The 21,364-nt window shown below is 35.0% G+C and overlaps 2 protein-coding genes and 1 pseudogene across 2 annotated transcripts; 2 read left to right on the top strand and 1 right to left on the bottom strand.

Annotated features, from left to right (window-relative positions):
* Window positions 1-493: 493 nt before the first annotated feature.
* On the bottom strand, window positions 494-11,626 carry LOC142612356 (pentatricopeptide repeat-containing protein At2g13600-like; annotated as a pseudogene).
* A 2,564-nt stretch (window positions 11,627-14,190) lies between these two features.
* On the top strand, window positions 14,191-14,751 carry LOC142612357 (uncharacterized). Its single transcript, XM_075784457.1, has one exon. It carries the CDS (start codon window positions 14,191-14,193, stop codon window positions 14,749-14,751), a length of 561 nt encoding a protein of 186 aa, XP_075640572.1.
* A 306-nt stretch (window positions 14,752-15,057) lies between these two features.
* LOC142612358 (uncharacterized) lies at window positions 15,058-15,697 on the top strand. The gene is made up of 2 exons (XM_075784458.1): window positions 15,058-15,211; window positions 15,312-15,697. The coding sequence occupies exons 1-2, from the start codon at window positions 15,058-15,060 to the stop codon at window positions 15,695-15,697; spliced, it is 540 nt and encodes a 179-aa protein (XP_075640573.1).
* The last annotated feature ends 5,667 nt before the right edge of the window (window positions 15,698-21,364 follow it).

A 21,364-nucleotide genomic window follows, 5' to 3' on the forward strand; every position in this document is an offset into this window, starting at 1 on the left:
TAAAAGCACCATTAATGCTGATTTACATGTAATATCTCACTTTTTTTCTTTCTAATGTTGTAGATTTCAGTCAAAAGAAGGCCACACTTGTTAACAGTATCCGTGTTGGAAAGTAGAATCAAATCATTGCTTTCAGTTGTGACTAGAAATACTGCCACTGTAGATTAACAACAGAGCTTTTAGCGAGCAATGCACACCTGTGCAGTCATAATTTTGGCTAATGGCAGTTTATGGAGAATTCTCTCTCAGAGTCATGTTAGTTAACTTGGAATAAATAGTTGCAAAGCCATACTTTATGGCCTTTTCAGACTTGCGCCTCTGACCACTAGTCATATAAATTTTCTGAAGTCATCTGTAATACATATGTTGAATGGATTTCATATGAAAACTGATTTTAGACAACAGGTAATGATACTTGATTAGTTCTGGAAACACAAACACCCTGAAGAGTTAATTGCTGCAAAAAATTAGAAAAAAATTCTCTGCTTCTAATTCATATTTTCATCAGGAAAGCATCGTTTTGATCCAGTTTTGGTGACACTAACATCTGATCATACAACTTTATTAGCTCCATATATATTTCTTTACTCTCAGGATGTGACATGTTGCCAGAAAAAAAGTAATGTACGGATCCTCCAACTTGAATCCAACTAGAACCAGGTTATTTGTGAACTACTTTTTCCATCATTTGTTTCCTCAATTTTCCAACATCACTCCACATACCAGCAGAAGCATAGAGATTTGACAGAAGAAGATAAGCAGATTCATTTTCAGGTGGCAGCTCAAGAAGTTTTCTGGCAGCAACATTCCCCAGAACAACATTTCCATGGATGTTGCAGGCTGATAGAAGAATTTGCCATATATGAGCATCAGGGTGAATAGGAATTTGATCAATTGTCCTCTTTGCATCTTCTAGGAGTCCAACTCGACTGAGCAGGTCAGCCTATTAGGAAAACAGAGAAAATCAGTTTCTGGACTTGGAGAATTTCTGTGTATGTTGCATTAAAAAATGATTACAAAGGCTGAATGTATACATATACAAGGAAAGGAAAAACAGGGGAAACAGACTAACTAATCACTAACTAACTACCAGATTTCCCTCTAAACTTGATTAATAAAACTAACTACCACACACATGTAATCCACATGCTCACTAAAACTAACACAAGAAATGCAAAGCTACATGTAGTATAAATATAAAACTAACACAGTGGACAAAGTTGTCGTTTAAGCAGCAGACTTGGGATTAAGCAGCAGACTTGAGAATCTCCTTCTTCACTTGACCCTTGCTTCTGTCATGATCCTTTCTATCTTTCTCTGCAGAATCTTGACACCTCCCCTCAAGTGGAATAGGGGCATAAATGTTGACCATATTCAACTTGGACACAAGAAATGAGAATTGATGAGCATTTAAGGCCTTTGTCAACAAATCTGCAATTTGGGAATTAGTTTTAACATGTAACATTCTGATATACCCTTCCAAAACCTTATCCCTCACTAGATGACAATCTATCTCAATATGCTTCATTCGTTCATGGAAAACCGGGTTTGCAGCTATGTGAAGGGCGGCTTGACTGTCATAAAACAAAAGTGCTGCTTGAGGGTGCTTGACTTGAAGATCACTAAGCAAATACAAAAGCCAAATGACCTCACAAACAGCTACTGCCATGGCTCGATATTCTGATTCTGCTAATGATCTTGAGACTGTTTGTTGCTTTTTGGACTTCCAAGAGACTAGAGACTCACCAAGAAAGACACAAAACCCTGTCACAGACCTTCTAGTGTCAGGACAAGAAGCCCAATCTGCATCAGTGAAGGCTTTCAAGTGCAGGTCTGACTTGCTTGCAAAGAATAGACCCTGACCTGGTGTTGCCTTGAGGTATTGCAAGACTTTATTGGCTGCATGTAAGTGTGGTTCTCTAGGATATGCCATGAATTGACTCAAACGATTCACAACAAAGGTTATATCTGGTCTGGTTATGGTTAAGTATAGAAGCCTTCCTATAAGCCTCCTATAGGAACTAGGATCTTGTAAGGCTTTACCTTCATACTTACTGAGATTGACATTAGGATCCATTGGAATCTTGGCTGGTTTACACCCCATCATGCCAGCCTCTTTCAATAGATCTAGGATGTACTTCCTTTGACACAAGCTAATGCCATTTGTAGCCCTTTCTACTTCAAGACCCAAAAAGAACTTTAAGTCACCCAAGTCCTTCAATTTAAACTGTTGATCAAGAAGAACCTTTAATTCATCCACTGCCTGCTTGTTGTCACTAGCAAGTAAAATATCGTCAACATATACTAAAAGAGCAATGAATGAGGTAGAAGTCTTCTTAGTAAACAAAGAGTAGTCTGCTCTAGATTGAGTAAAACCCAGCATGAGTAGAGCAGTGGAAAACTTAGCAAACCACTGTCTGGAAGCTTGTTTCAAACCATACAAGGACTTGACAAGTTTGCATACAAGCCCCCCCTTGCTGTGGAAGCCTGGGGGAAGGTCCATATATACCTCTTCCTTCAAATCACCATGAAGGAATGCATTGTTTACATCAAGCTAACATAAAAACCAGCCTTGCACAGCAGCTACTGCAAGGAGGCATTTGACAGAAACCAACTTTGCAACAGGAGAAAAAGTCTCCAAAAAATCAAGGCCTTCCTTTTGAGTGAAGCCTTTGGCAACCAACCTGGCCTTATATCTCTCCACACTTTCATCAGACTTATATTTCACCTTATACACCCATTTACACCCAATAGTTTTCTTATGAAAAGGCAAATGAGTGAGAACCCAAGTATGGTTAGCTTCAAGGGCAGAAATCTCAGCAGCCATAGCTTCTCTCCACTTGGGATCAGTGACTGCCTGGTGATAGAACTTAGGTTCCTCAATGGAGGAAATCATATTGCAGAAGTGCAAGTGTTTAGAGGATAACCTGTGAGAAGACAAGTAGGAAGACAAAGGATGGGCAGTACTAGAGGAATTTGAATGACAATGGGAAGACACTTGATGACATTTGTAAGCATCTAGATAAGCTGGTTTATGACTGACCCTAGTAGATTTTCTAAGGGTAACATGTTGATCAGAAGTAGACAAGGAAGGGGGCTGATCAGGCAATACAAGAGGTTGATCACTAGACATGGAAGAGGGCTGAGTAGGCAACACAGCAGGAAGATCAACTGACAAGGAAGTGGACTGATCAAGATCAGTAGGCAAGGGAATTGGCAAAGAACCAACCAAAATGGTGGAGGGACTAGATGAGGGAGTTCTTGGATTCAAAGGTGTGTCTGCAAAAACAAAACTAGGACTAGAAGAACCATCAAAAACAGGATTACAAGAAGCAGGTAAAGGAATTGACAATGGAGGTGTCTTAGATAACAAAGACTTATAAGAAGGAGAGAAAGGAAAAATTGATTCATGAAATATAACATCTCTAGAGATAGTGATCTTCCTTGTATGCAAATTAAGGACTTTGTAACCTTTCACATTGAAAGGATAACCAAGGAAGACACAAGGAAGTGATCTAGAATCAAATTTCAACCTATGAACAGGAGGAGTAGCGATAAAACACAAACATCCAAAAACTCTAAGGTGATCAAATGAAGGTGGTTTATGGAAAAGAAGTTCAAAAGGGGACTTGTTTTGTAACAAAGGAACAGGCAGCCTATTAATGAGGTATGTGGCAGTGAGGATGCAATCAACCCAATAAGTAGAAGGGAGATTAGATTGGAGCTTAAGAGACCTTGCAACATTCAAAAGATGTTGGTGTTTCCTTTCCACCACAGAATTTTGCTGTGGTGTATAGGCACAAGTCTTTTGATGCACAATGCCATGAGCATTATAAAAATCAGGTAAAGAGAATTCAAAAGCATTGTCTGACCTGATCACTTTAATACCAGTGTCAAATTAGGTGTAAATCATGTTATAAAATGAGATTAAAAGATGTTTAACATCTGACTTAGCTTTCATGAGGTACACCCAAGTAGACCTAGTAGCATCATCAACAATTGTAAGGAAAAACTTAAAGCCATCATGAGTGCAAACAGAATATGGACCCCAAACATCCACATGTATTAATGAAAAAGGCTTATTACACTGATTATTTTGAGAAGGAAAAGACAATCCCTTTTGCTTTGCCAAAGGACAAATGGTACAAACATTAGTACACTTGGATGAAAAAGAAGGTAGAACATTCTGTAAAATAGACATTCTACTCAAGGATGGATGGCCTAACCTAAAATGCCACAAGATTGACATGTCTTTAGAAGAAACAGAAGAAGAAAAAGCTGACTTGAAGGACTTGTAATTGGAAAGATGATCTGACAGAGAAGGTGTAGTCCTAGAAGTTCTCTTCTGTAGTAGATACAAACCATTATGGACTTCACCCACTCCAATCGTCTTCCAACATGAAAGGTCCTGAATGAAACAATATTGAGACAAAAACACAAGACACAAAGGCAATCTTTGAGTAATTTGGCTGACAGACAAGAGATTGAATGAGAAAGAAGGAACACAAAGAACATGTTCAAGAATAAGAGAATTAGAAAGTTTAACAATGCCAATGTAAGTGACATGTGCTGATTCACCATTTGGCAACTCAACAACACAATGTGAAACAGTAGTATAAGATTGAAAAAGAGAAATAGAACAGACAATATGATCACTTGCTCCTGTATCCATGACCCAAGTATCAACACCAAAGGCAGTTCTATTCACAAGCTTAGCAGAAAATATGGAGTGCTTGAGATTACCTGCTAGGGGTGTGGACTAAGAACATGAAGCTTGATTGAAAGCAACATTATTTGCCATGGCAACAATATTGGCCTGAGCATCATTCCCTCCAATCATGGCAAGCAATTTCTGACATTGCTCCATTGTAAAAGGAAATGCTTGTTGAGTGGTAACAACAACAGACTCTTGATCAGCATCAAAAGATGAAACCTGATTAGCCTTTGGCTTGGTCTTGTAGCTAGGAGGGTAGCCATGGAGTTTATAGCACTTCTCTAGGGTGTGACCACGTAATCCACAGTGGCTGCAAGTAGGCTTTTCCTTAGTTTTCTTGAAGGTCTTGGAATCAAGATTCATGGCCTTAGCTGCAAGTGCTGTGGACTCCACAAAAGGACCATGGTTGCTGCCATGCCCAGCTAATCTTTGCTTCTCATCTTGAATCAGCAAAGAGAAGACTTTCTCAACAGATGGAATAGGATCCATCAACAAAATTTGTCCTCGAATGTGAGAGAAAGAGTCATTGAGACCCATCAAAAATTGCATAACAACTTCTCTGTGATGAATATTTGAGATCTTCTCATTTATATGACACATACACTTCTCACAAGAACATGTAGGAAGAGGTTCATAGTTCTGTAATTCATCCCATAAAATTGAAAGATTGGTGAAGTATTCAGTCACAGATAGCTCACCTTGAGAAAAGCTTGCAACATCCTTTTGTAATTGATAAACCCTAGGTCCATTACCCTGAGAAAACATGTTCTGGAGCTTCTTCCAGACTTCCTTAGCAGTCTTGTGATACACCATGCTCGTGGCTATTCTGGGAGAGACACAATTAACAATCCAAGAAACCACAAGTTCATTGCACCGTGACCAGCTTTGAACCAAGGAAGGATTTTTCTCCATGGCTGAAGTCAAAGAAACCGATCCATCAATCAACCAGAACTTGTTCTTGATCCTAAGGGCTCTCTCCATTGATTTCGCCCATGTAGGATAGTTCTCACCTCCAATCAGTGATTGTGAGACTAATATCGCACCAGGATTTTCAGCATGATGAAGGAAAAATTGATGAGATTCATCAATTGTGATGATTGCAGAAGCTTGATTGGAGGAAGCCATTGATGAAGCTTCGAGATTCTAAATGAGAAGAAAAACCCTAACTTTTGGGAAGAAAAGGAATTGAGAAATTTAAGCGGAAGCTAAAAACTGCTCTGATACCATATTAGGAAAACAGAGAAATCAGTTTCTGGACTTGGAGAATTTCCGTGTATGTTGCATTAAAAAATGATTACAGAGGCTGAATGTATATATATACAAGGAAAGGAAAAACAGGGGAAACAGACTAACTAATCACTAACTAACTACCAGATTTCCCTCTAAACTTGATTAATAAAACTAACTACCACACACATGTAATCCACGTGCTCACTAAAACTAACACAAGAAATGCAAAGCTACATGTAGTATAAATATAAAACTGACACAGTGGACAAAGTTGTCGTTTAAGCAGCAGACTTGGGATTAAGCAGCAGACTTGGGAATCTTCTTCTTCACTTGACCCTTGCTTCTGTCATGATCCTTTCTATCTTTCTCTGTAGAATCTTGACACAACCATACAGGCATAGTGTTCTAAATGTGGGATAACTCCATGAAGTTCAAACTTAGAGTTTAAGTAATAATTTGCTTCTCACCAGCCCTGCATGACAGCATGAAGTAAGAACTCCAAGAAAAGTTATCTCATCTGATTTTATTCCAGATTTACACACTTTCTCAAAAACCTCAGAAACTTCATGAAAACAACCATGTTGAGCATATCCCATTATCATGGCATTCCAAGCAGCCAAATCGTCTGTAGATGTAATCCAATAAGCCTTCTGTGCATCACCAATGCTTCCGCACTTACGGTACATGTCAATAACAGTACTTTCCACAAATGCATCCTGATCAACTCCAAATTTAAGACACAGTGAGTGAACTACTCTTCCCTGTACCAAATATGTCATTGCACCACAAGCTTTGAGGACAAATGCATCAGCATGGCAATATCTCTTTTGCTTCATCTATCCCATGGCATTTCCCATATATTTTTATCAAGCAAGACACCATAGAATCATTGAACATAAAGCCACATTTAATCATATGCAAATGAATTTGCATTGCCTGAATTACAGAATTCAAGTTAGAAACAACTTCAATAATGCTAGCCAGAGCATATTCATTTGGCTGTAGTGAAATATCACGCATTTGAGAAAACACTTCCAAGAGCCTGGCTTTAGATCCATTCTCAGAATACCCAGCAGTCAGAGAATTCCAAGAAACAGAAACTCGATGAAGCATATCATCAAAAACATGTCTAGCATCATACATTCCACCACACTTCCCGTACATGGACATCAATGCATTGCTAACACAAATCACTTTAAAAAACCCCACCTTTTGACCAAGTTCTTGGACTTGCCTACCGGAAATTAACAGCCTTGGGCTTGCAATGGCAGACAAAACATTGATCATTGTATACTCATTCATCTCCAAATCCCCAGATTGCAAAACTTTAATCAACTCCAAAATTTCCAAACCATCACATGCAGTTCCCATCCTTTCTCAGTCCAAGACACAACATCTGGTTCAGAAATTTCATCAAACATCTTAATTTTTTTTTTTTGGCTAAATTTTAGTTGACCGTAGGTTTTATTTTTAATTCTTTTGCTAAATGTTTTCTAACTAGAGATTTTTTTTTTGATAGGATCTAACCACAGATTGGTCATGAATAAATGTGACATTTTATTGGGTTTGGGTTGGTATATAATCCAATAGGAATTGACATGTCACATATATATCTATTTTATAGAAAGGATTTGATAATCAATATATTGGTTGGCTTTAGATTTGCAATTTATAAATAACTAGATAATTTCCCGCGCGATGCTCGGATACTTGGTAATTTCATTTGAAAATAATTTTTATTTTTTTAAGACCCATATGTAGTAATCATTTTGTTATATAGTATTAATGATGTTTCCCATAATATTGTTGAATGCTTTGAAACTTAATTTTCTTAATTCATATTTTATAATTTTAATTTTTCTTATCCTAAAAGTAGTTTCCTACTATTGAGTGGATTTTCTTTACTAATATATATATATATATATATATATATATATATATATATATATATATATATATATATATATATATATATATTGTAATTACATAGTTATTAGAAATTTCTAGGAGTTTACACCATATTATAAATTTAATATTTAAAATAATAAAATAACATCTAGATAAATGGTAAACTTTATTTCTAAAACTGAACACTTCCTCAACCACTTCATTCTCACCACCAAATCCCAAGACCCCAATCTCAAACACTTTGTTCGTAATCTAAATGAAACAAAATTATTTGTATAGCAACATATAGAGAACGTAATCAAATAAAGAAAAATTGGCTAAATACACTTTCATTTATCAATATTTAATCGCCTCTAATATGTCTTTTTATATTCTTTAAAAAAAAACAAAAAACAAAGAGAATTCTAAAATTCAAGAAAAGTATAAGTTAAAAATGGGAGAACTAATCTTGTATTATTAATTTTACACATGAGCTTTGTCTTTATATAGAGAAGTAGAGCATGCTAATTAACTTACAATCGTACATCAAAACCATAACAACAAATTAAATCATCTGAAACTAATCTTAATAAACCACAACAATTATAACTTACAACACTAACAAACGTAATCAAAAAAATATAGGTGGATAAGTATTATACGTGAAAGATACACGAGAAAGTACATATAAATTATGTGAAGAACTACCTAATTGTAGCTTTGATGGAGAGAACTAACAATATGATTGTGATTTGTACACCATTTCACACTATTCCTGAATAGCTGCAACTAAACTTAGGGTTGCAACTAAAGTTGAGATAATCTTGATTCACAACAAAGAAAACTCCATAATAATCATTGTTTTTTACTTTTATGGTTGAGGCTCATACCAATACCACACTAAATAGTAGTAAAAAAAATGACAGAGAAACCAAGAAATTGTGAGGTCTAAAACAAAATCAAAAAGCACCTAACCGATGGCATGAAGATGAAAGACTATAGGTAGGTGTATATAAAGTAGTAGAAGTGCAAGAGGTGAAAAGGGGTGAGTGAAAACACGAAAAGTTTTGTACTTTGTGAGAGAGAGGAAAGTCTTGAAACAATGAACTCGGGAAAATAAAGAGTCTTTATCTTTTAAATTTTAATTAGTCCTTATCTATAATGTGGCACTTGAGAAATGTCTTGATACAATGAATCTAAGAAAATAATTTTCTTACCTTTTGAATATTTTTTTCATGGGAGTTATTATTTTGAATTTTAATTAGTCTTTTTCTCTTATGTGGCTCTTGAGTAAAGAATTTATGTGAACAAATTCTTTGTCAAAGAGAGTACCACATGGCAGAACCTCATACTCTCTCACATGAGGTCTCTGCTTTTATATAAATTGTGAGGTCTAAAACAAAATCAAAAAGCACCTAACCTATGGCATGAAGATGAAAGACTATAGGTAGGTGTATATAAAGTAGTAGAAGTGCAAGAGGTGAAAATGGGTGAGTGAAAACACGAAAAGTTTTGTACTTTGTGAGAGAGAGGAAAGTCTTGAAACAATTAACTCAGGAAAATAAAGAGTCTTTATCTTTTAAATTTTAATTAATCCTTATCTATAATGTGGCACTTGAGAAATGTCTTGATACAATAAATCTAAGAAAATAATTTTCTTACCTTTTGAATTTTTTTTCATGGGAGTTATTATTTGAATTTTAATTATGTGGCACTTGAGTAAAGAATTTATGTGAACAAATTCTTTGTCAAAGAGAGCATCACATGGCAGAACCTCATACTCTCTCACGTAAGGTCTTTGCTTTTATATTAATTGTGAGGTCTAAAACAAAATATAAAAGCACCTAACCTATGGCATGAAGATGAAAGACTATAGGTAGGTGTACATAAAGTAGTAGAAGTCCAAGAGGTGAAAAGGGGTGAGTGAAAACACGAAAAGTTTTGTGCTTTGTGAGAGAGAGGAAAGTCTTCAAACAATGAACTCAGGAAAATAAAGAGTCTTTATCTTTTAAATTTTAATTCGTCTTTATCAATAATGAGGCACTTGAGAAATGTCTTGATACAATGAATCTAAGAAAATAATTTTCTTACCTTTTGAATTTTTTTTCATGGGAGTTATTATTTGAATTTGAATTAGTCTTTATCTCTTATGTGACACTTGAGTAAAGAATTTATGTGAACAAATTCTTGTCAAATAGAGCACCACATGGCAGAACCTCATACTCTCTTGCATGAGGTCTCTACTTTTATATATATATTGATGTCATGTTACGTTATTGGATGACATTTTTCAAAAAAAAGTAGGTGAAGTATATTGAGCTAAGTGTAAATTTGTGTTTGAAAATATTTAAAAGTCAAAAAACAATACAAGTTTTAATTGTCTTCTAACAAGTAAAAGGATCCCGCGTATTGCACGGGTTAAACACTAGTATAATAACTAATAGTCGAAACGTTTGACTTTTTGTTAACGGCATTTCATTGCGCCTCGTGGCTACATAAATGATTGACACATTTACATCTAAAAACACCAAAACATTATGTCTTTTCGCTTGGACAGTAGTTACAAGGGAAAAAAAGAGAGCAACAAATCAGCAAATAAGTCTTTCTAAAAATAAATTATAAGAAAAAAGGAAATTGTAACAAATTATTTTTAAAAGCCCCACACCGTTTCAGTGGGTAACCACTTTATGTTTGCCTATATATACGTATTTTCAACTTCTCTTTAATTTTTTCTTTCTCAGTAATGTGAGTCTTTTGACTAAATATTGCAAAAAATAGAGTTTTTTGTTGTTATAGGCACTGTTGCAAGTTATTTAGAGGAATGAGGAGAGAGAGTGAATTTCGGCAATATTGTTGCCGAAATTCTAACAAAAGTAGGAGAGAGAAAAAGAAAAAGTAAGAGAGAGAAATTTTAGAATTTCGGCAACACTGTTATCGAAATTCCTTCTGCTCCAGCCCTGCTCGAGTGAGTGAGTGAGTGAGTGCGTGCCCAATGCGAGTACCCGAAGCAAAAAAAAAAAAAAGTTTTGTGGCAATCCTATTGCCAAAAATGGAGGGAAAAAGTTATAAAAAAAAAAAAATTGGCAATGGTATTGCCGAAATAGGGGGGAAAAGAGGAAATTTTTTTTTTTTGGCAATGGTATTGCCGAAATAGGGGGGAAAAAGAGAAAAAAAAGAAGAAGAAAGAATTGTGGCAATATTGCCGAAATAGGGGGAAAAAGAAAAAAAAAAAAAGAATTGTGGCAATCGTATTGCCAAAAATGGGAAAAAAAAGTAAAAAAAGAAAAAGAAAAACCAATTGTGGCAATGGCATTGTCAAAATAGAAGGGGTGTTTCTTCAAAATTTATAGATTCTAAAAAAGTGCATAGATTCTAAAAAGTACATGAAAGAAAGTTATAGAAGAAAAAAATGATTGATGTGTACTATAAATAGAAAAAAAAAATTGAGATTTTTGCAGAGATTCTTTGCAGTGGCATTGCCGAAATAGAAGGAAAAAAAAAAAGTACGTCTACAACATTTTTATTTTTACAATATTTTTATAATAAATCATAGGTGGTTAGTTGTTGCTGGTTCAAATTTGAACCTAATGCTAAGATACTTTTTTGCCCCAACAATAACAACTAGTAACAACCTGCCACTTATAATTTGTTGCGAAAATATTGTCCAAATAAAAAATATATATAGTAAACATATTCTTATCTTTCAGTAGTTTTTTTGACCTAGTTTGTGTATAAGTCATGTTCTTTCATTTCATATTGTAAAATTACCTGTGAGAAGTCAATCAACCCATCCATTCACCTCTTCCTCCCATTCTTATTTTCTACCTAAAAAGATTTCATTCATCCTTCCCAATAAAGCTATCTTCTGAGATTCTTATTCTTTTTACTTTTTATGGCCCTTTCAAATATTCTTATTCTTTTTACTTTTTATGGCCTCCCCGTGACAAGTGACTGTTTTTTTGTCTTTTTATTTCACCTCTTTCTAATAAAAGGCAAGTGCCCTTTCTGAAGTCTCCTCACAAAGTCATTCTTTTTGGCTTTTTGTCTTTTTGCAGACTATGTTGTATTTGGTAAATTTTTATTAGTACAGTTTAAAGTACATAGATATTCTTATTTAGATTCTTATCCATGCATGGGAGAAATTTATGGAAGAAAAAATGATTGATGTGCACGGTGTAAACAAAAAAACAGAGAATTTTGCAAAGATTCTTTGCAGGATTTGCAGAGATTTATAAATGATTGATGTGCACCGTAAAAATTAAAAAAAAAAAAAAGACACTTTGAGATTTTTTGCAGATATGATCCTTGTTGTATTTGGTCAATTTCTATTAGTACAGTTTAAAATCTAAGATTTTAACTTATACGAAACTTGCATCCTATTTAAACAGCTCCAATATTACTTTAGTTTCCACGTTTCTTATTTTCCACTCTTTTCCCCCTAAAAATTCTATCAGCCTTCTTCTCTACTCTTATTCCCCTCATAATTCTATCAACCATTTTCAATTCATGCGTGCCATATATTCTACAAACAACTATAAGGAACAACACTTGCAAATACCCATCCGTCTTTATCATTGTACAAGGTGAGTTACATCTCTTTAAGTAGTTACTTTTCTTTTTATAATATTCATGTTGATATGTTTTAGGGGCATAGCTAAGCATGGAAATTTTGTTTTTGTTAAATTATTTGTTCATGAAAATCTTGTTTTTGTATTATGTTTTTTGCAACAAGAACTGATTTGTATGATATGTTTTAAATTATGGGTCTTGCCTAAAATTTCATATAGCAAAAATATATTTCAAAATTGACATAAATTTTCCTTAAAGAAATTCTTACTTTGTTAACCTAAAATTTACATGTATGCTATAAGAAAACCAAAAAAAAAAAAAAAGGGTTAGTATATGCCCCTAAATAAAAAATCTAAGTTTTAGGTATAATAATAATAACGAAAATTATACGATATTAGAAATATTGATCTATTATCGTAATAATGCATGAGAAATATAATCTGTCTTGTTTTAGAAGAACCAAAATGAAGAGCTACATAACTAGTAATTTACGTAACCATAACACATCATTCAAAATAATTTTAACTACTATGATGGACAATAATAAATTATCACTGAACCAATCCTCTTTAATAGAATTCTCTCAACTCTAGCTATTTAAATAATGAATATTTTTAATAGATTACCTTCTTGTATTGCACATTGAATATTAATACTACTTTTATGTTTTAGTGTGAATGGCAGAAAAGTTGTTCATTTTTCTCATCCATTCCGGTGGAATAATTAAACATGGTGAAAATGGGGTTTCTTACGAAGGGCCACCTCCTTCTATGCATCCATTAAGTAGGGGTGTGACATTTGAAGATCTATGTGATAGAGTAGCATTCACGCTTCATATAAACAGAGAAGATTCAAAACTTACTCTTTGGTATAAATTTCCTTTTCAATGTCATCCACATCCTATGAATTAACAAGTTTTGGTAGAAGATGATAATGGTGTCAATGTAATATTCAATATGTTAGGCTGCCAATATGGTTTTGTAGGTGTAGAGTTGTACGTGGGTGTGGAGCCCATAAGAAGCCACCGAGATGTTTTTCCCATTCGATATGCCAATGAAGGACCGAGTGCATCGTTTAGTTATTCACATGGCGGGCACTTTCATGATCCATATACCACTCATACTGGTCATTATTCTGAAGATGTGGCTCGTTCTCCATTCAACATTGGTGGTGCTGACTATCATGCTCCATATACCCATGTTGCAACTGAGGACCAACATGCTCCTTATCGGACAATGAACACCAATGATGTTGACTATGATAACCCAATTGAGCATGTTGCACCAGAGTTTGAAGCTCCAAATGACCAAACTGCCACTCAGAGAGCTGCTAATGATCCTAATGATACACACCGCATAGCTTCTACTACTAAAAATGCGGTCCATACATTATCAGAAAGGATGCGGGCCATAAATAGTGATGACCACATTGATAACGACGAGGTCGTTGATGATGTTGTGGATGAACAGGAGCTTCCCAATGAACCTAATCATGAAAGCAGTCCAGCAATGGCGTTCTATCAACCTTCATCACTGAGCTTTTCACAAAACACGTGGGATAATATGATTGATCCAACCCCACCATTTGAATAGCCCATTCAGAGTACTTGGGACCCTACCCAAGAGTTTTATGTGGGATTGCTTTTTGCTGATAAGGATGAACTACAAGTTGCTGTTAAACAATATCACATCAAGAGGAACCAAACATTTAGTGTAAAAGAGTCAGATCCAGCATGTTGGTCTGTATGTTGCAAAAATTGTTCTTGACGTCTTTGAGCATGCTTCTAGGCTATGCATGGGTTATTTGAGGTTAGGAAATACAATGGTCCACACTCATGTACGGAGTCCACGCTCACACAAGATCACGAGCAATTAGACATCCATATTATTGAGAAAGAGTTGAGGGATATTGTCAAAGATGATCCAAACATAAGGATTTCTTCGCTTCAACAGAGTCTTTACAATAAGTACCAATATCGGCCTTCTTATTTTAAGGTGTGGGAGGTGAAACAAAAGGCAATTGGTAGAGCATTTGGTGATTGGGACAAATCTTACCAATTATTGCCAAAATGGTTGAAAGCTTTGACTGATTCAAATCGGGCAGCAGGGTTATTTGGAGAACGGTACCTGCTACTATGCCATGCTGTGCCATATTCGAGAGAGTGTTCTGGGCCAATGATTAGTATAGATGGAACTTTCCTATATGGTAAGTACAAAGGTAAGTTATTGATTGCATCAACTTGGGATGGTGACAATAGACTTTTTCCACTTGCCTTTGCCATTGTGGAGGAGGAATCTGATGATAGCTGGTATTGGTTTTTGCGTTGTATTCAGAATAATGTCACTAACTGAGATGAGTTATGTGTCATATTTGATTGCCACCCTGGTATAATGTCAGCGATACGGGTTATATGTGAATCGACATGTTGGCATCATCGTTTTTGCCTTCGCCATGTGGCTAGCAATTTCAATCAAAGAATTGGGAATAAAAACTTGAAGGCTATGGTAATGTGGCCAGGCATGGAGAATCAGCTACGAAAGTATCAAATAACAAGGGATAGAATTACTCAATTAAATGCAGATGGTGATAAGTATTGAAGGGAATTATCAGTGCAAAAGTGGACATTAGCACACAATGGTGGACATCGTTTTGGGGCAATGACCACAAATTTGTCTGAAAGCTTCAACAGTGTTCTAAAGAGTGCTAGAAATCTGCCCATAACTGCGTTAGTCGAGCTTACACACTACCATTGTGTAGCCTACTTTGCCGATCGGTATACTAAGGCACGTGTAGAGATTACAGCCGGTGAACGTATTACAACCTATGCAAAGAATAAATTCAATAAATGGGAAAATAAAGGCACCAAAACATTCAGTTACTGTGTTTAGTCATGAAGATGGTCTATTTGAAGTCAGAACACCAATAAACCCTAACTCTGCATATAGGGGTAATCATCGTCATGAGGTAAATTTGAGGGAGAGCACTTGTAGTTGTCAAAAATGGCAGGTTTATAAGATTCCGTGCTCACATGTCATTGCCGTGTGTAAATATCAAGGCATCTCTGCAATGCGATATATCGACCGCTGCTACTGTTTGGAAGAACAAGTTGCTTGTTATGCACCTAGATTTCGCATGGTTCCAGACAGTGTACATTGGAATGAGCCTGATTTCCTAGTCTTGTATCCTAATGTGAAGTTGCGCCGTGCAAAAGGTCAACCAAGATCAACTCAGCTTCTAAATGAAATGGATTTAGGGACAGAGCATCAACGAAGGCCATTGTGCAGCCTCTGTAGGTAAGAAGGCCATAACAGAAGAACATGCTCCACTCGAACTGTGGCTGGCTCCACTAGTGGCCAAATTGAATGACCCAACATAAGTATTCAATCTACTTCAGTGGATTGGTTGGACTGTTTTTTTTTTTTAGGAGTTAGATCATATTGTTAGTTTGTATTATTTGATAGAACAAGTTGGTACTAATTCCATATGCTACAATGTTTTCTATCACTATAAGTTGGATTAGGGTGTATGTTTATTTATTGTGTGTGTGTGTGTGTGTGTATTGTGTATTATAGTTTAGGGGTTCGATAACACCTTAAAATATATACTTTTATGGAGTGCTTGGGTCCTTTACCATGTTTTAAAGCTTCAAATAAGGAAAGAAATCAAAGGGCCACAATCTAAAGAGGAAAAATCATATTTGAGCACTAATCAGTACTTTAGACGTATCTCTCCCCTCAAAAATCCAATTGACTCAGGGCTAGATGGGCTGGAACCGTGACTTAAATATCTAAAACTTTTACGTTTTGAGTTTTTTGAAATTCACATTTTTTGAAGGCAGAAATTAACTCACAAGTTGCTGCTGTAAATCTGGACGAAAATTAGATGGTGAAAGTTTTATTTTTCTTTGACACTTTTACAAGGGTTTGGAAGAGAGGCTGTGGATTGGAAAATTATATTAAATAGATGTATGATTAGATTAATTGGGCACTAATTTCAAATACCAAATATGTGTACACATTTCTTATTTTTGCAAAGGTCCTACGATTAGTAGTATAACGTGATATGCATACTATCTAGGCATAATATTTTTTGCTACAATGATGCATAAATAATACTTTAATATATTTTTAATAAACAGCCAGACCATATTGATTAGTGATTTTCACGATGGGGTACATGAAGTTTTTATTGTGTTCCACAACGTGGAGGATGCCTATTTACTCGTTGAGGGTACCTTCGTGCTTGCACAGGACTATTCCCCATGCGCCTTGGCTGTGTTCTAATATCAAAATTTGTTTGATAATTACCACATTCATCACTTTCATTTTCTGATGACAACTCCATATATTCTGCATCTTCTGCATCTTCCCCATTATCCTCAGTTGAGACATCTTCCTCAGAGTCTGTTACAGAGGCCTCTTCCTCAGAGTTCGGAGCACATGCCCATGTATTTGGTGGTGTGCAGAAATCACCAACATGAGGGGATGGTTGGGAAGGTTGTTCATAGCTAAACTAGCTATCTTGGCCATAATTGTATTGCCCAGAATAGTATGGAGGTGGCGATGGATGATAAGAGGGAGGTGTTGAACTAGGCTGGAGATAGTGGTCATAGCTAAACAAACCCTCTAATCCTTATCCTATGGAAGTGGATAATCCAATATGTTGATATAAAGACAAATAATACTCGTTGACATTAATTGGATTATACTCATTGAAGGTGATAGGCTCATTATGGGCAGATGTGGATGGCCTAGCTTGGGTAGACGTGGATGGTCCAGCTTCATCATTTCTGCGCTGTCTTCCTTGGTGCCTCTGTCGTCGCCAAAGTGTGTCACCCTCTCAGTAGGGATAGAGGAAATATTTGCTTCCATCGATAAGTTCACTCGAGTAAGGCCCTCGACTATTGCTGAAAAGACTTGTTGTGCAGTTAGGTCAGCCCTCCCTTGGTTTGCAATAGCCGAAGTTAACATATTATTAATTTCCGTTTGTTGCCACATAAAAAGAAAAAAAAAATTTATTAGTGCAGTATTATTGAAAAAGCTAAAATAATAATTTGTTATCAATATTAGTGCATTATTGAAAATGCTAAAATAATAACTTGTTATCAATATTAGTGCATTATTGAAAATGCTAAAATAATAACCTGGTACATATGGGCAGCCGCCTCTGGTGTCGTGAATAAGTGACCATGTTGGTGGTACCATGTTGTGTAGTCCACACCTACATGGAAATTGTCATCGCCAACTATATTTTGAGCTCGCTCGTTCCAAAGTCGGTAGTAATGTGCATGATGTGTACACCAATCAACACCAGACTTTCCTGTCAACTTTACACAATGCACAGATTTATCAAAATTATCAGTAGGCCACTTTGGACATCTTTGCAACAATCCAAATTGTCGCATGACTCTTTTTGGATGGTAATACTCAACAATTTGGAAGCATAGCAATGGTGCTGTTGTAAGCCATATATGTTTTTCTACAAGACACCATAGATGCAAATAATTATTGTACGGTGTCCAAACAACCTGCAATTCCAATTACAATAACTATGTTATAATCGATCAAGACAATAATATAACTAGTAAATTAATCATTGATGCATTGTGACAACATATATTACCTGATCCTTATTATGTGTGTCGTGATTAGAACGGTACGCATGTAGAACATGTGTTGGTGTGTGAGTAAACATGATTGCCACTGATTTTAGGGTTTGGAAGTATCAAGGATAAACGCTACAGTATACAATATTGTATAGAAATAGAAAGTAAATATTATACCTGCAACCGTATGGGTCGTCACCATTTAAATTTATTGGAATTATTAGAATTAGGGTCAAATATGGAAGATGCTCCCATGCCCATAATTGTAATATGAAAATAGGACCTGCAACCTCAGTGCTTTTTTTAATAGAAGCAGTACACAACTCTTTATAAAGGAAAGCAATTGTGGCACTACCCCAGCTATATTCCCCAGCTACACCAAAGTCCTCCAATAGCTTGAGAAAGCAGCAATGCAATTTTTTTTGGCTCTTATTTCCAAATAGTAAAGCTAAGACCTAGAACATGTATGCCCTAGCATACTGTTGGGTTGTTACAGCATTGGCACCCTCTGGTAGGTTTGAGAATGTATTCCTTACCCATATTATTTTAAGGCCAGCATATGTCAATGCATTTTCAGGTGGTGTCACTCCAAGTAAATTCTGACAAACTGGTCTCCATTCCATATTAGTGGGCCCGCACATTGCATTGCCATCAATAGGCAATCCTGTAATGATTGCTATATCCTGTAGAGTGATTGACAATTCACAATTAGGTAAGTGAAATGTATGGGTTTCAAATTGCCACCGCTCCACCAAGAAGTGATAATACTCCAGTCAATATCTATATGTGGTAGGCGGGTAACACGGTATAGTCTACATTGATGCAAATATGGGGTGATACGCTCGCCTAATGTTGGAGGGGGGGTGCAAACCGTTGGGGTCGCACTCGTAAGGTGGAAACTTGAATTTTTTTTTTTTAAATGTATAATGTTATATTGCTAATGTTGAAATTATTTTCATGTAAATTGAATAATTGTAGATATCATTAGGCTATTAATAAATTTTGATCTCGCAACGTACACTGCCTTCCATTGCATCATTAGAGATGTGATATTGTTATTGGGTTAGCAGAGAATGATCGAATGACCCAGGCTCCATTTCAAATATATCCTACATTAAATGCTACAATTTGAAGATGCGTTTTCACAGTATCTTTAATATATAAACACTAAGATTAAAAAATTACAATATCTGAAGGTACATTTTTTACAAACCATCTATATAAAAAATTACAAACTAAGCACATAATTTCCAATTAAATTAGGGGACTGAGAAGCTTACTACAATTGCGATACGAAGTGAAGGAATGTAGGAATTATAGAGTGATACTTGCAAGAAAAGAAAAAAAAGACAAAAAAAAAAAAACATAATCAGAAAATCATAAATATCTTCTAAAAACAAAAGAACAATAATTAAAAATAATAACATTAATATAACCATATATAAAGCCTATAATTAATTTTTATACCAACAAAACTTTAAAGAAAAAGAAACACAAATGTACGATTTATTGTACTAAATAAAAATAAAAATAAAAATAATACACATACATATCTTTATTATAAATCAACAAACATATTATGCAATATATTTTTTCCAAGTAATAGATGTAATAACTGATAATAACAAAGTAAAATTGATTATAAAAAGATCACAATAATACAGTTTATTACAATTTTTGTGGTCATATACTAATAATAACAATAAATAATATTAAATAATTTCAAAATTAACAAAACATATACGTAAATTTAATTAGAAAGTTGAGATGCTTACCACAATTGTGATACCAACTGAAAGAGTGATACTTGCAAAACAAAAAAAAAAACACAATTAGATAATAATAAATAAACACAAAATAACAACAATACTAAAAATGTTTGTAGTCCTAACCACAAAAAATTCATTAATCTAAAATTTGAATAAAAACAACAACAACAACAACAATCATAATTGCTAAAGCAAAAAGCAAAAAAACTTACATTAACCCAAAACTTACGATCCTTAGTTGTGTATGTTGAAGCAAAACTGAACAATTTGAAGAGATGAAAAGTAGAAGTGTAAGTTTGTGAGGAAACTTCAGCAAGACACTTGCCTTTTATTAGAAAGAGGTGAAATAAAAAGACAAAAAATCACCTGTCACGGGGAGGCCATAAAAAGTAAAAGGATAAGAATCTTTGAAGGGGGACATAAAAAGTAAAAAGAATAAGAATCTCTGAAGATGGTTGATTGACTCCTCACAAGTACTTTTACAATATGAAATGAAAGAACATGACATATACATAAACCAGGTCAAAAAAATTACTGAAAGATAAGAATATGTTTACTATATATATTTTTTATTTTGACAATATTTTCGCAACAAATTATAAGTGGCAAGTTGTTAGTAGTTATTATTGTTGGGGCAAAAAGTATCTTAGCGTTAGGTTCAAATTTGAACCAGCAACAATTAACCACCTATGATTTGTTGTAAAAATATTGTATAAATAAAAATGTTGTGGACGTACTTTTTTTTTTCCTTCTATTTCGGCAATGCCACTGCAAAGAATCTCTGCAAAAATCTCTGTTTTATTTTTTTATTTTTTTTATTTACAGTACACATCAATCATTTTTTTTCTTCTATAACTTTCTTTCATGTACTTTTTAGAATTTATGTATTTTTTTAGAATCTATGTACTTTTTTAGAATAAGAATCAAACACTCAGTGTACTTGAGTTTGTTTTAGATGGTTTTTCCCTCTATTTTGGCAATTCCATTGCCACATTTGGTTTTCCTTTTTTTACTTTTTTTTGTTTTTTTTTCCATTTTCGGCAATGGCATTGCCACAATTTCCCCCCTATTTCGGCAATACCATTGCCACAATTTTTTTTTTTCTTTTTCCCCCTATTTCGGCAATACTATTGCCAATTTTTTTTTCTTTTCCCCCCCTATTTCGACAATACGATTGCCAATTTTTTTTTCTCTTTTTCCCCCTATTTCGGCAATACCATTGCCAAATCCTTTTTTTTCTCTCTCTCTCTCTCTCTCTCTCTCTCTTTCCCCCCTATTTTGGCAATACGATTGCCAATTTTTTTTCTCTTTCCCCCCTATTTCGGCAATACCATTGTCAAATTTTTTTTTTTCTCTCTTTTCCCCCCTATTTCGACAATACCATTGCCAAATTTTTTTCTCTTTTCCCCCTTATTTCGGCAATACCATTGCCAATTTTTTTTTCTCTCTTTTCCCCCTATTTTGGTAATACCATTGCCAATTTTTTTTTTTTTTTTTTTTTTGCTTCGGGCACTCGCATTGGGCACACACTCACTCACTCACTCGGGCAGGGGCTAGGCAGAAGGAATTTCGGTAACATTGTTGCCGAAA

The sequence above is a fragment of the Castanea sativa genome, chromosome 10 (assembly GCF_040712315.1).
Source record: "Castanea sativa cultivar Marrone di Chiusa Pesio chromosome 10, ASM4071231v1".
Classification (NCBI taxonomy): Eukaryota; Viridiplantae; Streptophyta; class Magnoliopsida; order Fagales; family Fagaceae; genus Castanea; species Castanea sativa.